Source organism: Rhipicephalus microplus, unplaced genomic scaffold, assembly GCF_043290135.1.
Source record: "Rhipicephalus microplus isolate Deutch F79 unplaced genomic scaffold, USDA_Rmic scaffold_12, whole genome shotgun sequence".
Taxonomy (NCBI): Eukaryota; Metazoa; Arthropoda; class Arachnida; order Ixodida; family Ixodidae; genus Rhipicephalus; species Rhipicephalus microplus.
The window spans coordinates 33,857,512-33,877,690 of record NW_027464585.1 but is presented as its reverse complement, the minus strand read 5'-3'; the positions used below and the strand labels follow the sequence as shown (position 1 = coordinate 33,877,690).

General features: G+C 47.8%; 1 protein-coding gene across 2 annotated transcripts in view; it reads right to left on the bottom strand.

The window, feature by feature from the left end:
- The window catches only part of Rpn9 (regulatory particle non-ATPase 9), a 224,197-nt gene that overhangs the window by 85,104 nt on the left and 118,914 nt on the right, over positions 1–20,179 (bottom strand). For both annotated transcript variants that reach the window (XM_037418097.2, XM_037418096.2), the window contains exons 7-8: positions 19,544–19,715; positions 8,082–8,161 (exon numbers count right to left, since the gene is read on the bottom strand). In XM_037418097.2, the coding sequence (XP_037273994.1) occupies positions 8,082–8,161; positions 19,544–19,715 (252 nt within the window). The remainder of the gene's footprint in view (positions 1–8,081; positions 8,162–19,543; positions 19,716–20,179) is intronic.

Sequence of the window (20,179 nt, the reverse complement as noted above, 5' to 3'; positions counted from 1 at the left end):
AGTAAGGCTGGAGAGCGAGTCGGCGTGGGAGGAAAATGGCAGAGTCAGGGCGCGCTGCTTCCTCAACTCGTAGAAACTTTGACATATTGTGACAAGTTTCGCAACGGTGACCGGATTACGGGCCAGGAGCAGCTGAAATGCACCGTAATTTATCCCTTTCAGTTTGTGCTGAATCTTCTCCGACTCGGGCATGGCGGTGTTCACACGGTTGCAAAGACCAATAATGTCTTTGATGTGACTGCTGAACGATTCCGATGGCTTCTGTGCGCGAGTCCACAAGCGTTGTTCAGCTCTGTACTTGCGGACAGCGGGACGGCCAAAAACATCAGCAAACGATGGTTTGAAGATGGACCACGTCGTAATGTTGTTTTTGTGGTTGTTATACCACATTTCGGCCACGTCAGTGAGGTAAAAGATAATGTTAGTCAACTTGTCCGCGTCATATTACTGGTTGTTTGCACTCCCCAGTTCGAAGGTGAACCAGTCTTCCACGCCGGTCTCATCAGCTCCCGTGAAGACCTTCGGCTCTCACAAGCGAAGAACGCCGGTGTTGCTGGAGGATGGAGTGGAAGAGCCAGGTAGCCATTGTTGGTGGCCATGATGGCGGGTAGCGTCCGGTTGCGCAGCTCCAGGTTTAGGCGACGGCGAATGGCAGCACCCAGGTTCAGGCGACGGGGAATGTCAGCACCCTCCACAAATTGAAAAGTGGTTTATTGGCGTGTGTTGCGAGGGTGGCCCTACGATGAAAACACGATCGGGATAGAGCGACGGTCAAGCAGATGCCGGCGATGATCAGCACGAGGCGAGCGAGAGAAGCCCAGAACCCAGTACCCAAGCGCGGTGGCGATGTTGCTTGTTAATGATGCGTTTTCTTCTTCACAGTAATAATAATAATAAAAGGCATGATATAGCCCGGCAGTCCTAGCCGAACAAGAAGGCCTTCATGCCGAGCCAAGCCATGGTCAAGACAAACATGCCCAAATTTGACGGCATGAATTATGTTGTAGTTGGAAAGTCTGATATGCTAGTGTGATATGTAGAAGCAACAGACATCAACATAGTGTATGTACAAACATCAAAGCTATTGAATGCTTTAGACAATGTGAATGACAAGTTGAGCAAAAATTTCCACTGACTTTTTTTATTTTAGGCTGCCACAATTGTGACAACCAGTATATCGGTGAGGCTACTGATTTCAAGGAAAGAGTTCCAAGAAAACAACACAAACATGACGTCAGGAAATGACGCATGACATCATATACAGTCAACTGCCGATTTTTCGAACCCTCTAGGGAGCGAAAAGCCGTCCGAAAATTCGGGCAGTCCGAAAAAATGAATGCAAGCAAAAAAATGCATTATTTTACTGATAATTTTCAATGCAAGCAAAAAAACCACACTATTTTGCTAACATTTCTCAATGCAAGCAAAAAATGCACCATTTAAATGATATTTCTCGGATAAAGAGGGTCAAGGTCAAAGTACCAGACTTCCGGAACTCTGCCAAAGCATTGGGGTGGCCCTGAAACGAGCCGTTAAAAAAAATGCATGCAGCCAGCCAACAGCGGGTGCCGTCAGGGCAGCCGGTTTTAGAGCTGCAGTGGCTTGAAAAACTTGTTGATCCTTGTTTGAACAGTGTTCAGCTTGCATGTGATCACATTCACCTCGATCTGAGCAAAGGTCATGTCATCACTGTACACTAATGACAGCATCATCAATGCTCGCATCAATTCGGCGGTCATAGATGGCGCAGGCCTTGGTTCCTCTTTTTTGACATCGGAGTCGTCTGATTCCGCCGTAACCTGACTGACTATTTTGTCGTCGGTTAGCTCTGCGCAGAAGTCGAGCTTGTTGTCTGCGTCGACTAACCGCTCAAGTGTAATTTCCATGGGCATGGAAGCACCAGCAGAGCGGAGGTCGTTGATAATATCGTTCATGAGAGGGCACAAGTCCGTCACGTTGTCGCTTTCTTCAGGCGAGTCTGCTGCCTCTGTGTCAAGTACGAAGCCCGCGTGGTGAAAGCAGTTGCGAAGCGTGTCTTGCGTTACTGCCTTCCATGCGTCCGCAAGCATTCAGGCAGCAGACCGAAGGTCAACACTGTAGCCTTTCCCGTTTTCCGAGCACAGCACCATGTGGTTGAGTATACGTGAGCGGTACAAAAGTTTCAGATTACGGAAAACGCCTTGGTCCATCGGTTGGAGGATCGCAGTCGTGTTGGGCGGCATGAATTCCAGCTGGATAGCCTTCAAGTTATTGATGTGACCATGAGCAGCGCAGTTGTCAACGAAGAGCAGAACACGTCTGTTCTGTTGTTCAAACTTCCTGTCCAACCTGTGCACATAACTCTCGAACAACTGCTGCATTACCCATGCCTTTTTGTTGGCTTTGTATAACACTGGCAGCATTGCCCTTTTAAAACACCCCGAGCTCTTGGACTTCCCTATTACTAACAAAGGAAATTTCTCGCTGCCAGACATGTTGCTGCCGACAAGAACGGTCAGCCGTTCTTTGCTATGCTTGCCACCATGGCATGCGTCACCAGCAAAAGAGAGTGTTTTTTCCGGCAGCAGCTTGTAAAACAAGCCAGTTTCGTCGCAGTTGAAAATGCTGTCAGCAGAGAACTGCTGCAACAAAGAGTGGAGTTTTCCACTGCGGTACTGCGCAATAACTGCACTGTCGACGGCGCCGCTTTCGCCACCTATCTTCTTGAACTTGAGGCCATTCCGATGCTTAAAGTTTCTCAGCCATTTAGCACTTAACTTCAAATCTGTGATGTCCATTCAAAGCGCGAGAGTTCCCACTTTTTGTTTCAAGATGCAGCTCGAGACTGGCAACCGCTTGGCAATCATTGAATTAAGACACAGGACGAAAGCGTCCTCAAGCTTTGGATGAACACCTTGGCTTGCATTCATATTTTGGGCACCAGACGGTTTTTCGGACGCTTCAAAGATCTTGTCTTTGTTCCTCAGGAAATCGGAAACTGTTTGCTTGTAAATGTCAAACTCCTTGCTCACGTCAGCCTGCGATTGGCTACTCTTCACTAACTTAATAATGGCGGCTTTCTTCTCCATCGTTAACCGACGGTACTGTTTTCTGCCCTTCGATGCCATCGGCGAGAATGACGAAGACGGAGTGGGGGCCATCGCAGGCAAGCGAAATCCTCATGATGTGAAAAAGGGAGTTTGCTGACGTGCGTCGAAGCACCTAGGCTTAGCGTTGCAGTGCACACTTCACACGATCGCACAACCACACACTTGGCTAGCCAAACACCATGTGGGCTGCGTAAAGAAAACGGCGTGAAGGTAGGCGACGATGCCTCGGGTACTCTGGAGGTGGCGCTGGTAAAAATTCAAGATAGCCAGCATGGCCAGACCAAATCAGTGTGTGACGGTTAGTTCTAGTTCGAAGTGGTGAAACGCTTCGCGAAAGCGCTGCGCGGGAAGCCAGAGTGGCACGCACGAGCACAAGTGCTAAAGTGAAAGGAGCTTTATTGGCACCAAAAAATTTCCGGGTGGATAGTTTCGACTGTCAGCGAAGCACCTTTGCACGATAAACACTGCCAGTGTTAGGAATCTAGGAGGCCGTGTATGTTTCTCCGTTAACGATCAACGAGTTCAAGCAACAGATGCCGCCACAGTACACCGGCGCGCTCATTTATGCGATCGTAATCACGTGTGACGCAGTTGTAGTGGTTTCCACTGGAGGTCAGTGGTGGTTTCCGACCTTCCGTCATGTCAAAAAGTCCGGAAAATTGGACTCCAGGGAATTCGAGCCTCCAAAATTTCAGACTTCCTTATACATTGATTTTATGGGGCTCGTGGCGGTGCCGCGAAGATGTCCGAATTATCGGGCATGTCCGAAAAATCGGCAGTTGACTGTATGCTCTCGATAAACATGTGGAATCTAAAGGCCACCAAGCTGACGGGCCAAGTGCGTGTGTTCTGGCCAAAAAAGAGCTTGCATCATGCCTGCACTTAGAATACCAGCACATGCAGACAACTGTACATATGCTGAACAGAAGTGATAAGATGCTTCCGACAATGTACTTTCAGTGCTTATGTCACGTACTTAGGCATACTTCAATACGCTGTACCTTTCTCATGGCTATCACTGTGAATAAGGCTCCCATAGCGGGTGCCATGATGTCAGCAAACATTGTATTTTTTCGGTAGGTGTATCCTTTCGCGCCTTCACTAAGAAGCAACAGTTGCGCACTGATTTTTTTTTTCACACATCTTTTAACTGTTCACTGTAGCTGCAGCCAAATGAGTGGCTTTTTAAGCTTTGATCAATGGTAATGCTCAATTATGTGACGATCACACAGACTACCATCAGTTTCCATGACCAGGCCAGATTTTTCACAAATTCCCTGCCTTTTCCAGAACGGTCTATATTCCATGACTTTTCCAGGTTTTCCAGGTTAATAGATACCTTGTGAACACAATAAATAATGTGGAACAATACTTTTCCTGGTGATGTAGCCCAAAATGATGAGAACAGCTTACATTCCGAGTTCGTCGTTCCCTTTTGTGTGGTAGCATGTAATATACTAACTTTGTATATTAAAGGAAAATGCAACAAGTGACCAGCAAAGTTGATTTCTTCTTTCACATTTTTCTAACCTAGCGGAATTTCGGTGCGTCGTACGACGTGTGGACGTTCGAGACGGCTTTAGTTTACTGTAGTGGACAATCAATCAAAAGATCACTTAATTGCTTGCCCAGAACAGCCAGACGGCTTTTTAGATGCTAAGGAGCTTATAACTGAGGGGTTTGTCCCTCCCTCTTTCTCGCGGCGTCCACACTCCCACAGCTCATGCACATTCCCTACCCCTCTCTCTCCCATGTCGGTGGCAAAAAAAGACCACGGAGTTATCGCTGAGTGACTGCGTAGAGGCGAAGGTTGTAGATTTGTCCATCATATTCTTGTCCATGTTGTCATTCTTGTGGTGGAAGGAATGGGCACCAGCCGCATTAGTCTGGTAGAGGTTCTGAATGTTGGTGCACCTGCTTAAGGTGATGTAGACGAACTTCTGTGGGTTCCGTTTATCATCCCCCGCTGCTTTGCATCCACACATGGTACTTTTTAGCTAGATATGGTTTAACTTTTTCACATAAACAATAATGTGAATATTGTTACCTAAATGTAATAATAATAATCATATTAAGCACTATTGTTACCATCACGAGGGACATGTAAATATATTTGCCATGAACCTCATTCTACCCAGTTAGGCCACTGATTAAGATTTTTGTTGTGAGGAAGAACAGGTCAGATGATTGTCGCGAATGTGCTTGAGTTAGTGACAGCTACAGCAATGAAGGGCGGTGATGAGCTATCGTGAAGGGCCTTCCACTGCACCGTGCGGGGCACTGGGTGAGGACGATGGCAAACTTTGCACGAGACAAGCGAGTGAGAAGTACAGTAGTTATGGATTAAAATGCTACACAGAATTGTTCACTAGGCCAACTGCAGAGTAGGCACAATTGCTTGAGATAACCATGTCATGTCGCAACAACTAGTCTCTAAAGATAATGTTTGTTCTGAGATACAAATTTGAGTCGAAATCACGCCAATATGACTAATACAGTGGCAACGAAAGTATATGCATACCCTAACCCTAAATTGTTGTTTCAATTCGCGAGTACTGTACATGGAATGAGGCTTACCCCACTCTCGCCCGGGCATTTCTAGATTTCTCAAGATGAGGCCTTCTCATACTCAATTGAACATACTCATGTTTGTGTATTCTTTTTTTGTCAGACTTATTACCAGCATACATTGGTACATGCGATCCCGTATTATAGTTTTCGAACAGAAGCCAGCCACTTCTTGCTTTTTTTCTACTTGTCTGGTTACAACAGAATTTTCATGGCACTTGATTATTGTTGAAAGTGGTTCCGACTGTATCGAAATTCATGCCGCCACACAGTATCACACGGTGCAGTCAAAACAAGAATAATGGCTAAATGATGCTGTATAATGATGGGCATCGTTACATACTGGTTGTACACTCATTGATGTCACTAACATGGCTAGTCTCTTATAACAAAGTAAACGATGAAACGTACAGTCATAGATACATTGATAAACAATTTCACGGCAGTTGCGGACTTGGCCATGTGTGTGAACATCATCTTGCATTTGTGACACTTCACAGCCTGTGTGATCGAAGAGTGGCCGCTACACTCAAACCTCGTTATAACATGACGAGATATAACGAAATAATGGATATAACAAAGTAATTGAAATTCCCCTTGAAAGCTCCATTGAAAAATATGCTAACACCTCATTGTGAAAGAAGTAAAATTGCCCGGTAAATGAATATAACGAACTAAATTAGTCTATAAAATAGTCCTTAAAAAAACGACCGTTGTGTGTTGAGTAAATCGTTTTCTGCGGAGTTTGACGCTCGTTCTGTACGGATTTTCCAAAACTCCCGCACCGACTTTACAGCCACACCACGCGCGGCCGAGAGAGCTGTCCTCTTCACACAGCCTGCGGAGAGGATTGAGGAAGCGCTCAGCAGGTCACATGACCGAGAAGCTGCGCTTCGGTGCAAAGCAATTTCCCTCTTACTTAAGAACACACGATGGAGAAGCTTCAAAAGACTTACATTTATTCACAAATCAGAAGACATCCGTCAATAATTGAAGTAATCAGTGATGTACGCCTGCACACGTTTGCCTTGTAGCGAGTCAATCGATTTGGCACGCAGTTTGCAAGGCATAGTAGCATGCGGCCAAGTCCAGCGCCAACACACTCTAAAGACGACGGCAACAACTGCGTCTTTGCTGCTACCCTCTACACCGAGAAAGGAGGAGCTTCACAGGGAGAGAAGCAGATCGGCATTAGAGAGAGAGCGAACTATCCGCGACAGCTTTCTCTTTATTGTTTTGCTCTCTCTCCGCGCGCCCTTAAAAGGAGAAGGGTCTTTACGTGCAAAGATGAAAAATGGCGAAGCGTGGCACAGGCGTGTCGCAGATCGGCATTTGAGAGAGAGCAAACAATCCGCCATAGTCTTTTCTTTCCTTTTCTCCTTTTCCTTCTTCGCGTGCAGCATGGAGAGGTGCAGCTGCCAGATCGGGCATGGTGCTGAGAGCATTTTCGGAACGCCGTATGTTCAAATTAACCATGACAAGTGCTTGTGCATTCAAATTACAGGGCTTTTTCCCACATTGGAATACACATAGCTTTGACGGGACAACAACGCGAGTTCGAATTAACTGAAAGTTAGAATTAAGCGTATTTGAATTAATGAGATTTGCTTGTGTTTATTTTCAGCCGCACGCGTGGTTCTGTAGCGGTACATCGGACCGCGAGGCGGTTTTTTTCTTTGCATGCTTATCGGTGTGCGCCCATTTGAGCATGCATTGCCACAAACTGTTATAATCGATGTAACAAAATAATGTATATAACAAAATAATTGTGGCTCCCCTTCAACTTTGTTATAACGAGGTTTGAGTGTATAAGGCTGTGCACCACACTAAAGAAAATGAAGTGCTGTTTCTCCGATGTGGCACTAATCATTACAGCTCAGCGACAAGGTTGGCACTAGAAAATGATGAAGCAAAGCAAGCTGCTATATTCGTCCAAGCACAAGAAGGAAGGGCTCACTAATAATATCTGCACATGTCCATTTTGGCCCGCATGGTAGTCTACATGAAAGACAACTGTCAAGTTGATTCCATCTGTGCGCAAGTCAATCTGCGATTGGCGCACGCTTGCACTACCACTATTTATTGTCCTTCTACCTCTGTGCGTCTCTTCAGTGATGGTTAGTCAGTGTTTTGACATTTTTCTGGTTTGCCCGCCCTGTCGTTTACAATACAACACTTTCCAACTAGCTCGCTCAACTCTCTGTTATTCCAAGTGAGAACTTCATTGTGGTCCAACAGTGGCCCAAGCTCAACGGGACCAGAGGAGGGCTCAGCAATGGACTTGGTGGCACAATCAACCGTTTTGATGGCTGTGCTGAGCCATACCCAAACTAGTGTACAGCAAAACTCCTTGTGCAGTGGAACACAACCTTTAGCAGGTTCTTCATCGCAAACAGTTGTATTACAATCGATCAATGCACTTACCAGCTCGCCAAAGTTGTAGACGCCTTCCCCAAGCAGGGCAGCCAGGCACAGGGCAAAGGCACGCTGCTGCTGCTCCTCCACTGCATCACGCAAGGCTAGGGTTATGCCACCCTGTTCGAGGCCCACAGGTTTCTCAAGAATACTATGTCTCCAGCACAGAACACAACATCAATCCTACAAAGGTATGCGCACTAAAAGCAACTCGAGCTCTGTTGATTCAAACTTGCAGTTAATTCGAACCGGCACCAAGCGCAGCCCTGTCTGTGGAGAAAAACTCTCGATAATTCAAACCCGTCGGTACCCACAATGGTTCACTCAAACTGAGAACCCCTGGTTTCCATAAGTCTTCCCAGAAGTCAGCCCAGAGCAATCGCAATTCAATACAAAACCAGAACAAATTCACCAGAGATGCAAAGCAACGAAACAGCAGCATTTCTCGGCACATGCGAATTCGAATGTTGTGCTGGAGCTTTTCAGTGATGCTACTGACAGACTGCTTTGAAGCAGATATTGCTATAGAGTTAATTTTAAGACATACTGTGTTCATGAAAAAATTCGTAAACAGGGGTTGTGTCAAGCAAACGTTTCAACAAGTGGACTTGTTTTTCCTCGAGGCTAGAACACAACTATTCTGTTCTAGCCTTGAGAAAGACAAGTCTGCCAGTCAGAACATCAGCTCGACACAACCCTTGTTTAGAGATTTTTTTCATCCAAAGTTTCCGTCTTCCCCTTTCTGCAGCTTTTTACATGCTGCGTTCATGACACAAGAATGAAAAATATCAAGATGTGCTGCACGCTCTTCAAGCATAATAGGAGTATTAAAAAAAGAATTATATCACTCGCAAACAACCGGACTGTAATCAGTAGAGAAAGTCAATGATGAAATTTAAAATCATAGCACCTCATTGTAACATGACTGAAGATGAGTTGACTGCCAATTTTTCGGACGCCAAATTGCATGCTTGATCAAATTCAGACGATTCCGCGACAGCACCACAAGCCCTATGAACATTGTGCGGTCTTGAGGTGGTGAACGCCATGCTCTTGGAGTGAACAGACCCGTAGACACGGCCGGAATAAACCAAGCAACAACATACATTTATTTAACTACTTTGAGAATGACGATATCACCAGCCGAATAATTATAACATCAATTGTGGTCCACACGCAAAACAACCTTACACAATATTACACAACGCTCAAGAACATGACAAACAAGGCAGTCTCGCCAACGCCTGACTCACCACAAGGGCCCCCCCGCAGACGGCTCGCAGTGCCATGCACTGGAGTCCCACTGCGAGAGACAACCGTTCGCGCCAAACGCCACCAGCCAGAGAGCTCAGCTTATTTCTTGCGCACCGCCAGCAAGGCTTGCCACCAGGGGTCATCGCCGGCACTACCAATCTAACCATGATAACAGTGGTGATCAACACTCGCGAACACAACACCACCTACTGCTCGATAACATTGTGAACACGAAATGCGGCTTATGCGCAAGACATGTATGCCATGAGGCACAAACTACTTTACAGGGGTGTTTGCAGCCCCACATTTTTGTAACCTCAATACAAACCATATCCCGAAATAAACAACATGAAGGAATCGGCTACCCAAGCGCTAACAAAAGACGTCAACACATGTCCCTAAAGAATGTCCGTGCACGACAACACCGCCGCCGGTCGACACTGCTGCACTGTCCGGCTCGATGACTCCACCCCAGTACCGGTCCCGCAATGGCAACGTTGCCGTCAGCGCGACGAACCGTCGCTCGCGCCGACACGTCTTCTGGTTGCGACCAGCACTCACGAGGGCGCCGGACTGCAGGCAGTTTCGCAGGTCCCGATAATGTCCATCGCCTGACCACACGACCGCATTCCTGGCCAGCAGCGCTGATGATGTGCAGAAGACAGCCAGCCGCACGTTACATCCCTCCCACTGTGTGCATTCAAAACTCTCGAAAGAGCAATGCAGTAGGGCAAAGGGAAGGGAGCTTCAAGCTTCTCGCCCACGTGGTACGATGGTCAGTACTGGTAGCTAATACATAAGCAGCGGCCCAGACGCCCAGACCAAAAATTAAATAAAGGTCACTTTTCCTAGCTGGTGCATCGCAAGATAAAAAGTCAGGGAAGCAGAGTTAAACACCTCAACGCCACAATATTCCTAGTTGTTCCACATGCGACAGGCAGCTGCGCAGAGCCTTAGGCCTAATGAGTCGCTTCACAACAACCGACACCCACCCAGCACCCAGCCTAGGTGCAGAAGAGGTAGCCGCAGTGAGACATCCACTCTGAAAGATGGCCCTATCGCTCACCGCACACAGCCGCTTATTGAGCGATCGGCGCCCACCGTCCCGGACGGTGTCATGATGCCTCGGCGTCAAGCCGCAAGACTACACAGCAACGATGCCCGACTCCCTGAGTCCTAAGAGATGGAAGAAGCTATTTACGGTAAATTGGACCCCCTACGAGGCTTCCGTACTCACTTGCTTCGGGCTTGGCCTACAATCCACGTGCTCTAAGCTTTGCTCACCGCAGGATGCAGACCGTATGGCTCTCTCAACAATGTTCTTAAAAACCAACCACAAAACAAAAAAAACACTTGCGAGCAGAAAAAAAGTAACTAAACATGCCGACAACTTCAAACACGTCACAAAAACCGATCTCTTTGATCTCAACAAAGCACACCGTCGACACTAGCAAAGAAGTCCCCCTAAGCCTAGTCTGGCTCGAACAAAAGTTTGTACCGAACCGCCAAAAACTGTCGTCCGATGCTTCAAAAGCTCCATGTTGGGAAGCCAGTGTGGGGCCTCGAAATGGAGAGCACCAGGCTCTTGAAGTGAACGGACACAGCAGACGCAGTCGGTACGAACCAAGCCAACACAACACACATTTATTTACTATGCATTTAGAATGACGATATCATCAGCCAAATAATTATAACATCAATTATGATCAACATGCTATAACATAATTACACAATATTTCACCACACTCAACAACATAACAAACACAATAACACACCCAAAGTGGCATCGCCAACACTTGACGTACCATGAGGGCCCCGACGCGCAACCCGTGGTGCCATGCAGCGGGGACCCCCACTAAACACAACCGTTCGCGACAACCGACACGCGCAAAGGAGAGACTCGTTTAACTGTTTCATGCCCCACCAAGGCTTGCCGCCAGGGGTTACCACCGGCGCTACCGATCTAAGCATGATGATGATAGTGGTGATGAACGCTCGCGAACAGCCACCTACCACTTGATATTTGTCACCCCTGAATGTGGCATATGCGCAAGACACGTGCGCCGTGGGGCGCAAAAAACTATAGATGTTGTGGGGGTGTCAGCACCTTCACAACATCTATAAGAATGTCTGAAACTTTGAGTGCTGAAAGTCTACAGCGTCAAATTTTTGGGGCTTCTAGCCAACATTCTAGGTCAGAAATAGAATTAATTAAAGTCCCCATCTCTGCTACGTCCATGGCCTCGTAGGCTTAATTGAACAATTTTAAAAATCATTCGGCGTCAAAACAAGTCGGCTTTGCCGCAATGCAGAAATTCCGTAGGGTGAAGCACATCAAAAAATCTGAAGGGACCAGTGTTTTGGCGCTGTGAAGTCCAATTAGAAATGATCGGAGGCATGATGGCGGCAAGGCGGCACACAGACCAGTTAAACTCTATATGACAAGCATCTTCAGCTAACTGCTTATTATTGCATGTGGCACAATCGTCGGCATACTGCACCTTTTAATCGCCCACACGCTCCTGCAACCGCCCACACTGCATTTCTGTGCGAGCCGGCTAGTTGCGCCGCACATATTGTGGGGGTGCTGACAGCCGGGCGATGGGTGGCGTTGTGTTCGTGTTGAGTACCACTGTTGGTAGAGTGGTAGCGCCGGCGGTGACCCCTGGCGGAAGGCAGGCCTTGGTGGCGGGCGAGAGTTGAGCGCACCTCTTCTGCGCGTGGCGGTTGTCGCGAACGGTTGCCTCTTGCGGTGGGTCTACCGTGGACGGCACCGCAGGCCGCCTGCGGTAGGCCACAAGGTAAGTGAAGCGTTGGCGACGCCGCCTTTTGTGTGCCCTTGTGTTATGTTGTTTGTTGTTTTATTGTGTAACAATGTCCTAGCATATTACTAACTAGTTATGTATCAATTCGGCGGACGATATCGTTGTTATAAATTAGCTAAATAAATGTGTATTGTTCTTTGGTTTGTACCGGCCGTGTCTGCTGTGTCCGTTCACTTCAAGGGCGTGGCGCGCACTCACCTCGTCGAGAGCCCACACTGGCTGCCCAACGTGGAGCTCTTGGAGTATCGGACGACAGTTTTTGCAGTTCGGTACAAGCTTTTGTTAAAGCCGGGGTGTAGTATGCCTAGGGGGCACTTCTCATTGCTAACTTCGACAGTGTGCTTTGTTGAGAGGCGAGGAGATTGCTTTCGTGACGTGTTTGAATTTGTCAGCAGGTTGAGCTTTTTTTTTTTTTCTGCTCGCAAGTGGGTTTTTGTTTGCTGTTAGTTTTCAAAAACGTTGTTGAATTGGGACGAGAGCCATGCGGTCTGCCTCCTGGGATGAGCAAGGCCTAGAGCACGTGGTTTGCAGGCCAGGCCCGAAGCGAGTGAGTACGGAAGCCTTGTGGGTGGTCCGATTTTTTGTAAATAGCTTCTTCTATCTCTTTGGGCTCAGGGAGCCGGGCGTCGTTACTGACTTGTATTGGGGCTCGACGCCGGGGCATCGTGACACCGCCCGGGGCGGTGGACGCCGATCGCTCGGTAAGCTGCTGTGTGCAGCAAGCGATAGGGCCACCTCACAGAGCGGATGTCACCTCGCGGCTCCTTCTTCTGTGCCTAGGCCGGGTGGATGCGGGTTGTTGTTGAGCGACTCATTAGGCCTAAGGCTCTGCGCAGCCGCCTGTCGCACGTGGCACAACTAGGTGGATCGTGGCGTTGAAGTGTTGCGCTCTGCTCCTCTCACTTTTTTTTATCCTGCGATGCAAGAGTTGGGAAAAGTGATTTTTGTTTTATTTTGATGGGCGTCTTCGCCACCGCCGATGTATTAGCTAGCAGTACTGACCATCATACCACGTGGCCGAAAAGCCCGAAGCTCCCTTCCCTAGGCCCTGCTCTATCATTTCTTTCGAGTTTTTATTGTTGTTGTTGATGTATTCAGCGGGAGGGATGTCATCCACGGCCGGTTGTCTTCTGCACATCGTCAGCGTCGCTGGCCAGGAAAGCGGTCATGAGGTGGGGCGATGGAGATGCCTAGGACCTGCACAACTGCCTGCAGTCCGGCGCCCTCGTGAGTGCTGGTTCCAACTGGAAGACGTGTCGGCGCTAGCGACGGTTCATCGCGTCGCCGGCAATGGTGCTGTTGCGGGGCCGGTACTGAGTTGAAGTCGAGCCGGACAGTGCAGCAGTGTCGACCAGCGGCGGTGTCATGGTGCAAGGACATTATGGACATGCGATGTCATTTTTTTTTTGCAAAGCTTGTGTAGCTGACCTTTGTTTTCGCGATATGGTTTGATTTAAGGTTGGGGGACTGTGGTCGTGCTGACACCCCCTGTAGAGTTGTTTGCTCTGTGTGGCGCACGTGTCTCGCCCCAAGGCCGCATTTCGGGTGACGACCAACAGGCGATAGATGGCGTTGTATTCACGTTGAGTACCACTGTTGGTAGAGTGGTAGCGCCAGCGGGGACCCCTGGTGGAAGGCAGGCCTTGGTGGCGGGCGAGAATTGTGCGAGCTCTTTTCTGCGCGTGGCGGCTGCCACGAACGGTTGTCTCTCGCAGTGGGTCTGCCATGGACGGCACCGCGGGCCGCCTGCGGTAGGCCCACGTGGTGAGTGAAGCGTTGGCGCCGCCGCCTTTGTGTGTTCTTGGGTTATGTTGTTTGAGTGTTTGGTAATTTTGTGTAATGATGACTTAGCGTGTTGATAACGATTGATGTACCGATTCAGCGGACGATATCGTCGCCTAAATTAGTTAAATAAATGTACGTATGTTTTTTGGTTTGTACCGACCGTATCTTCTGTGGCCGTTCACTCCACGAGCGTGGCGTGGTGCTCGCTTGCCATATCGAGCCCCCACAATATGCAGTGCCTTGGCGAACAAAAGCAGCTTGCCATCGCCGCACCCATGTGCGATCAGAAACATAGTGGGCATCAAGAACACATTTCCATGACAAACACATACGCACGGAAGCACCTCGGTAAGAACGGCATCAGCTGTGTTCACGATGTGCTGCACACACCTATAGGAATGATCGATCTCATGTGGCAGCAAATTCTACATGTCACCAGAGATTTTCGTACAGTCGGGCATCTTCTAAGTGCACACACGCATCGTGGAGGTCTGTAAAAATATTCCACTTTTCTGCCACACCCTTCATGTTTTGCATTGTTGTTTCCACATGCTCCATACGATAAAAGCAGCAATTCATTCCGCACTTTGCTGGTATTGGCAGCGCTGACCATGAGGCGCGAATTTGCAGATGGACTTCGGCAGGTCCTGAATGCAGAGCCTGAGCGTGCACGAAAATGCCTGATAAACGTACTCTGAAGCCATTTCAGACACGGCTGTAGCAATTTGATCACTTGAGCTGAATAAAAAGGTATTAATCTTTTTTCAGGCGATATTGTGGTCCCTAGGAAGTTTGAAAAATTGGACAGTAAAGCAATCCCAAATTGACATTTAATCCAGTTTGGCTGAGCTTACTCAGGTGCCGCGATGTCACTTCTAACTCAGAGCACAACCTCTGGCGCAGGTTCGGCACAAACTCGCCTAATTTTAAGGAAATGTAGCGGGCATAGCAGCCAGGGCAACTTGACAAAGTTTGACGCAATGGACGCAGTGGTAGCATCATTGAACCTCCAAAAGATGCTCGTGGAGCTGTGACAAAACAAATCCGAGCACATGTATACAGTGCAGTCCACTTATAACGATATCGAGAAAACCTAAAAATATGATCGTTATAACCGGCGATCGTTATATCTGGACTGCCGCCAAAAAATCGTCGCCGGACGTACCTTTTGTAGCTCCAGGCTTCATTTCGCTATTTTCACCAATTAATAAATATTGTAGATAGTAGGATGTCAAAAACAAGAAGACTTTATTTCTTACTCCGAAGAACGCATCACGGGTTCGCTGAGGAAAAGAGACTGACCGACGGCGGGGTGGGAGCAGTGGGAGGAAGAAAGCACAGCCAGAGGTACACAGCCGGAATGCCAACGAGGCCCCGCCCCGATGCCGCCGCGCCGCTTTGCTTTTCGCTTTTTTTTATTTTCTATCTCTTTCCCGCTTTCGTTCGGCAAGCTACGAGTAGCTTGCCGGCTTGCCGTTGTAGAAGGCGGAGAGCCGCGGAGCGCGGCGCTTTGCTTTTCGCTTTTTTTTTTTAATTCTCTCAGCCTCTCCGCGGTCGACGCGCGGCGAGGCGTAAAACGTGACACAGCTGGCGCCATCTGTAGCGCGTCGCGCCAACTCGCGATGCTCTCCTCGGCTTTTTGAACGGCCGGGACGCGCTGCCGGCGCTGTGCTGCAGTGGCGGCAGATACGTACTCGCCTACGCTAACTTTTCGTCTTGTCTCGGCATAGTTCGTTTCAGAGGAACTTATCAATCTAAATGTTACGATTATTCTGAATGAAACATGCCGTCCACGGCAAACTTTTCATCGTTGTATCCGATATGCGGTGGATAACATATCGTTATATATGGTTTTTTCCCCATAGCCCCAATGCATAAAATGAGACTGTTAAGTCGACCCATCGTTATAACCGATATATCGTTATATGTGGTATCGTTATAAGTGGACTGGACTGTATTACCCATTACTTTTCGTTTTGATTAGTAATGGATCATAAATAGCAATATATCTTTTGACATTACGGCTCACAACACACATGCATGTTGGTGCTTGTTTCTATAGGATCACTGACTGATCAATCAGTTCAGTTCACTGTTACAGCCCAATGAATTTACCTTTGAAAATCACCTGCTAAAAAAGTGTAGCAAAGCCTGCTTGACGATAACTAGTCCAGAGAAGTGGCAATATGTCTGTTCATTCTAACAACCTCCCGCCAATTTTAACTCTGCTTCGTCCAATTAAAATCAACGAGCTTTTACTGTAAATTGGTCGCTTACTTTAGTGCGACGGGTTGCAATGTAACGTTCAAGAGGAACGTGACAGTGCCCTAGTCAAACTACTGCATACATCACGCCGAGCCATAGTGTTGAACAGACGAGGAAGGCACTAGGGAAGAACGTTGCCTACAAAATGCAGAGACACTTGGTTATTCACGCTCTGGCTCAATTTGAAAAGTTTCCCCCCTGGTCGAGGAATGACATCGACAAAAAAAAAACACTGCGCCGGCCAAAGTAAAGTATAGCAGACGTTTGGTCTTGTTAAGAACGCATTCTTATTTAGGTCAGTGCGGTGTTTTCTTCGTCCTTTGGCTCACTTCGACTGGTGAATTGAACATAGTCACTCCCGAAGGCTTTAAAATACAACAAGCTTCTGGCAGTTCCCCAGCTCCAGGTGTCATATGCACTCAAACTGTGGCACACAGAAGAGGCCATTTCATTATTCTGACACCCATGTCCTGCGGTGGACACACACGGACCTTATTCTTACATTTCCACGACACTTCAGACCTTTCTAATCCAAGCAGGATAAGTGAAACAAGCAAGATACCAATACATAGCAATGCAAAAATAGCACCTTATTCCCATTCTCACATACTGATATAAATATACACACATTGTTACAATGTGTAAGCTGTGAGGAAATCAGTAAACTCAACAACTGGCAGAGCTGAAAAGGGACTGAGTTCTATAGCATATTTCAGAGGCCGATTGTTTTATTATGATTGGCTTACTCTTAATATCCCTGAGTCACGACAACCTTTCCAGGCAGGCAGTCCAAATTGCAGATCATTGTCAGAAAGAATGAGTTTGTTTTTGTAAATTGAAGCTGCAGCAGCGTGTGTGCCGTGTTTTGCTCGTTAAAAGGCCTCTATTCCACCCGAGATATTTTTTCAAACATTTCGAAGAAACACGCGCATCGTGTGCAGAACGCCCTCACAATCCTACATGTGGCAGCGCTACGAGCCGCCAGCACACCACGAATTCAAAGAAACAATCTCTCCTCCTCTACGGGCCTTTTGAGCCTCGGCGTGATGCGGAAAACTTGATTCTGTGATGCGTCGCACATTGATGCTGTCAATGGTTGAACAAGAGTCTACAACTTCAGGTTAGTCTTAAAGCAGCTGTCTGCGCTGCTCGTAAGTATGCATGTATGCACTTGCGAACCAGCTACTGCTGTCTATAACACACGGTCCATGCTGGCACGATTTGCATAGGCACGGTCAGCCCAGCAACAGTGTTTCGCCAAAAATCACGCAGTTGACGGAGGGATAGAGCCATGGCAACCGGAAGTAGATGGTGTTTTGAGCATGGCATCAGCGATGGCGTACAATTCGCCAGATTGGGAGGGGCGCTCAGCGAAAGGGCAAAGCGGCGTTGGAAAAAGATACCAACGGAGGCTAGCGAAGAAAAAAGTGAAAGGAGTGACCAGCCACGTTTCAATAACGAAATGCATCTAACTCAGATATTAGAACACCATTTCGAAAAATTCTCACGGCTCCGTGGTCGTGGTATGCTCGTGCACAACATCTCCGCCACACTTGAATTTTGTTGACCTCTGGGTGGTTTAGGGGCGGGTGACATAATGTTGAGCCAAAATTCTATCCTTGCCATTTCTTTCAAGTAGAGTGGTTTGCTTCAGTGAGCAGAGATGGAGAGTAATAACCCATTATATCTCCTCAAGCCCTTGACATGCCTTTTCTGGCAGTGTGACACCTTGTTTTACACTCAAGCCTCGTTAAAACGAAGTTGAAAGGGAGCCACAATTATATCGTTATATCCGTTATTTCGTTATATCAATTATAACAGTTTGTGGCAATGTATGCTCAGATGGGCACACACCTGTAAGCATGCAAAGAAGGAAACCGCTTCGCAACCCGATGTACTGTTACGGGACCATGCGTGCGACAGAAAACAAACACAGCCTCAATAATCCGAACACGCTTAATTCGAACTTCACGTTAATTCAAACTCACGCTATGGTCCCGTCAAAGATATGTGTATTCCACTGGGCAAAAACGGCCTGTAATTTGAACGCGCAAGCACTTGCTACGGTTAATTCAAACATACCGCGCTCCGAAAATGCTTTCAGCGCCATTTCTGATTGATATGTGGGGTTTAACGTCCCAAAAACCACCATATGATTATGAGAAACGCCGTAGTGGAGGGCTCCGGAAATTTCGACCACCTGGGGTTCTTTAACGTGCGCCCAAATCTGAACAAACGGGCCTACAACATTTCCGCCTCTATCGGAAATGCAGCCGCTGCAGCCGGGATTCGAACCCGCGACATGCGGGTCAGCAGCCGAGTACCTTAGCCACTAGACCACCGCGGCGGGGCTCAGCGCCATTTCTAATGGTGCTCTTAGCACCATGCGGTGGCCCCTCTCAACGCTGCGCACGAAGAAGGAGAAAAAGAAAAGGAAAGAAAAGACTGTAACAGATTGTTTGCTCTCTCTCAAATGCCGATCTGTAACGCGCCTGTGCCACGCTTCTCCCTTTTCTGTCTCTGCACATAGGGATCTTCCTATTTTCAAAGCCGCGCATGGAGAGAGCGAAAAAAAAAAGAAAGCTGTCACAAAGAGTCCTCCTTTCTCGGTGCAGAGGGTAGCAGCGAAGACGCAGTCGTTGCCGTCATTTTTAGAGAGTGTTGGCGCTGGACTTAGCCGCGCACTACTATGCACTGCATGCCAAACTGCATGCCAAATTTATTGACTCGCTGCAAGGCAAACGTGAGCGGACGCGCATCATTGATTACTTCAATTAATGAAGGATGTCCTCCGATTTCTGAATAAATTTAAGTCTTCTGAAGCTTCCCCATCGTGTGTTCTTATAAGTGAGAGGGAAATCGCTTTGCACCGCGGCGCCGCTTCTCAGTCAAGTGACCCGCTGAGCGCTTCCTCAATCCTCTCCGCTGGCTGTGTGAGGAGGACGGCTCTCTCGGCCACGCATGGTGTGGCTGTAAGGTAGGCGCGGGAGTTTCGGGCGAGCCGTGCCGAACGAGCGTCAAACTCCGCATAAAACGATATACTTAACACACTTTTTATAGACTATTTGATAGACTAATTTAGTTTGTTATATCCATTTACCGGTCCATTTTACTTCTTTACGAGGTTTAAAATGCATGGTTTTCAATGGAGCTTTCAAAAAAAATTTATATTACTTCGTTATATCCATTATTTCATTATATGCCGTTACGTTATAACGAGGTTTGATTGTATACTGGTGCCACACAATAGTGGTACGGTCAAGTATAAAAACTGTGTGCCCCCTTTAGCACCAGGCACCCTTGTTTAATGTTTTGCTTAAGCCATCTTTGGGACACACTTACGAGGAATGCGCTCAAGCGGGGTGCAGCCGAGGAAGCGCAGGGCGTCCCTGTAGTAGGCCTGGTGGTCACCCATCTGCTGGTGGTAGTCGCTGCACAGCTGGTAGAAGCGGCCGTGCACTTCTGTCACCCCTGGCAGAGCCTCCGCCTGGGACTCCGTCTCCTCCAGTACTTTCTGCAACATTCACACAGTACTGTACGCCGCAATATCATCATCAGCAGCAGCAGCAGCAGCAGGATAACCCACCACGTGCAGCGTGAGCACATTTCATATTATGCCCGCAAGTTTCTTCTTTTCGTCCCTTTAGCCTCTTACCCTTTGCATCCACACTTGCCGTTCCTTCGAACTTATTGTAACTGCCCGTTTGTTATTGGTAACGCCCAGGTCCATTTTCAGAAGGGTGTTCATGCAAGCAGAAAACGTTGGCACAGCAACAGCAGCCTCACACTCTAGATGCTCATGATCAACGTTTCTCCTTTGCACCAACACAGTGTCCTGCCACTTGATACCTTGCTCCTTCACCATTGCACTTTATATTAAATGGTTCGACACCACCTGCACCCAGGAACCCGACAAGAAAAGCTCGAGAAAAATGTTTATCATTAACGATAGTTGAGCAGCAGAGAATTTTTAGGTGT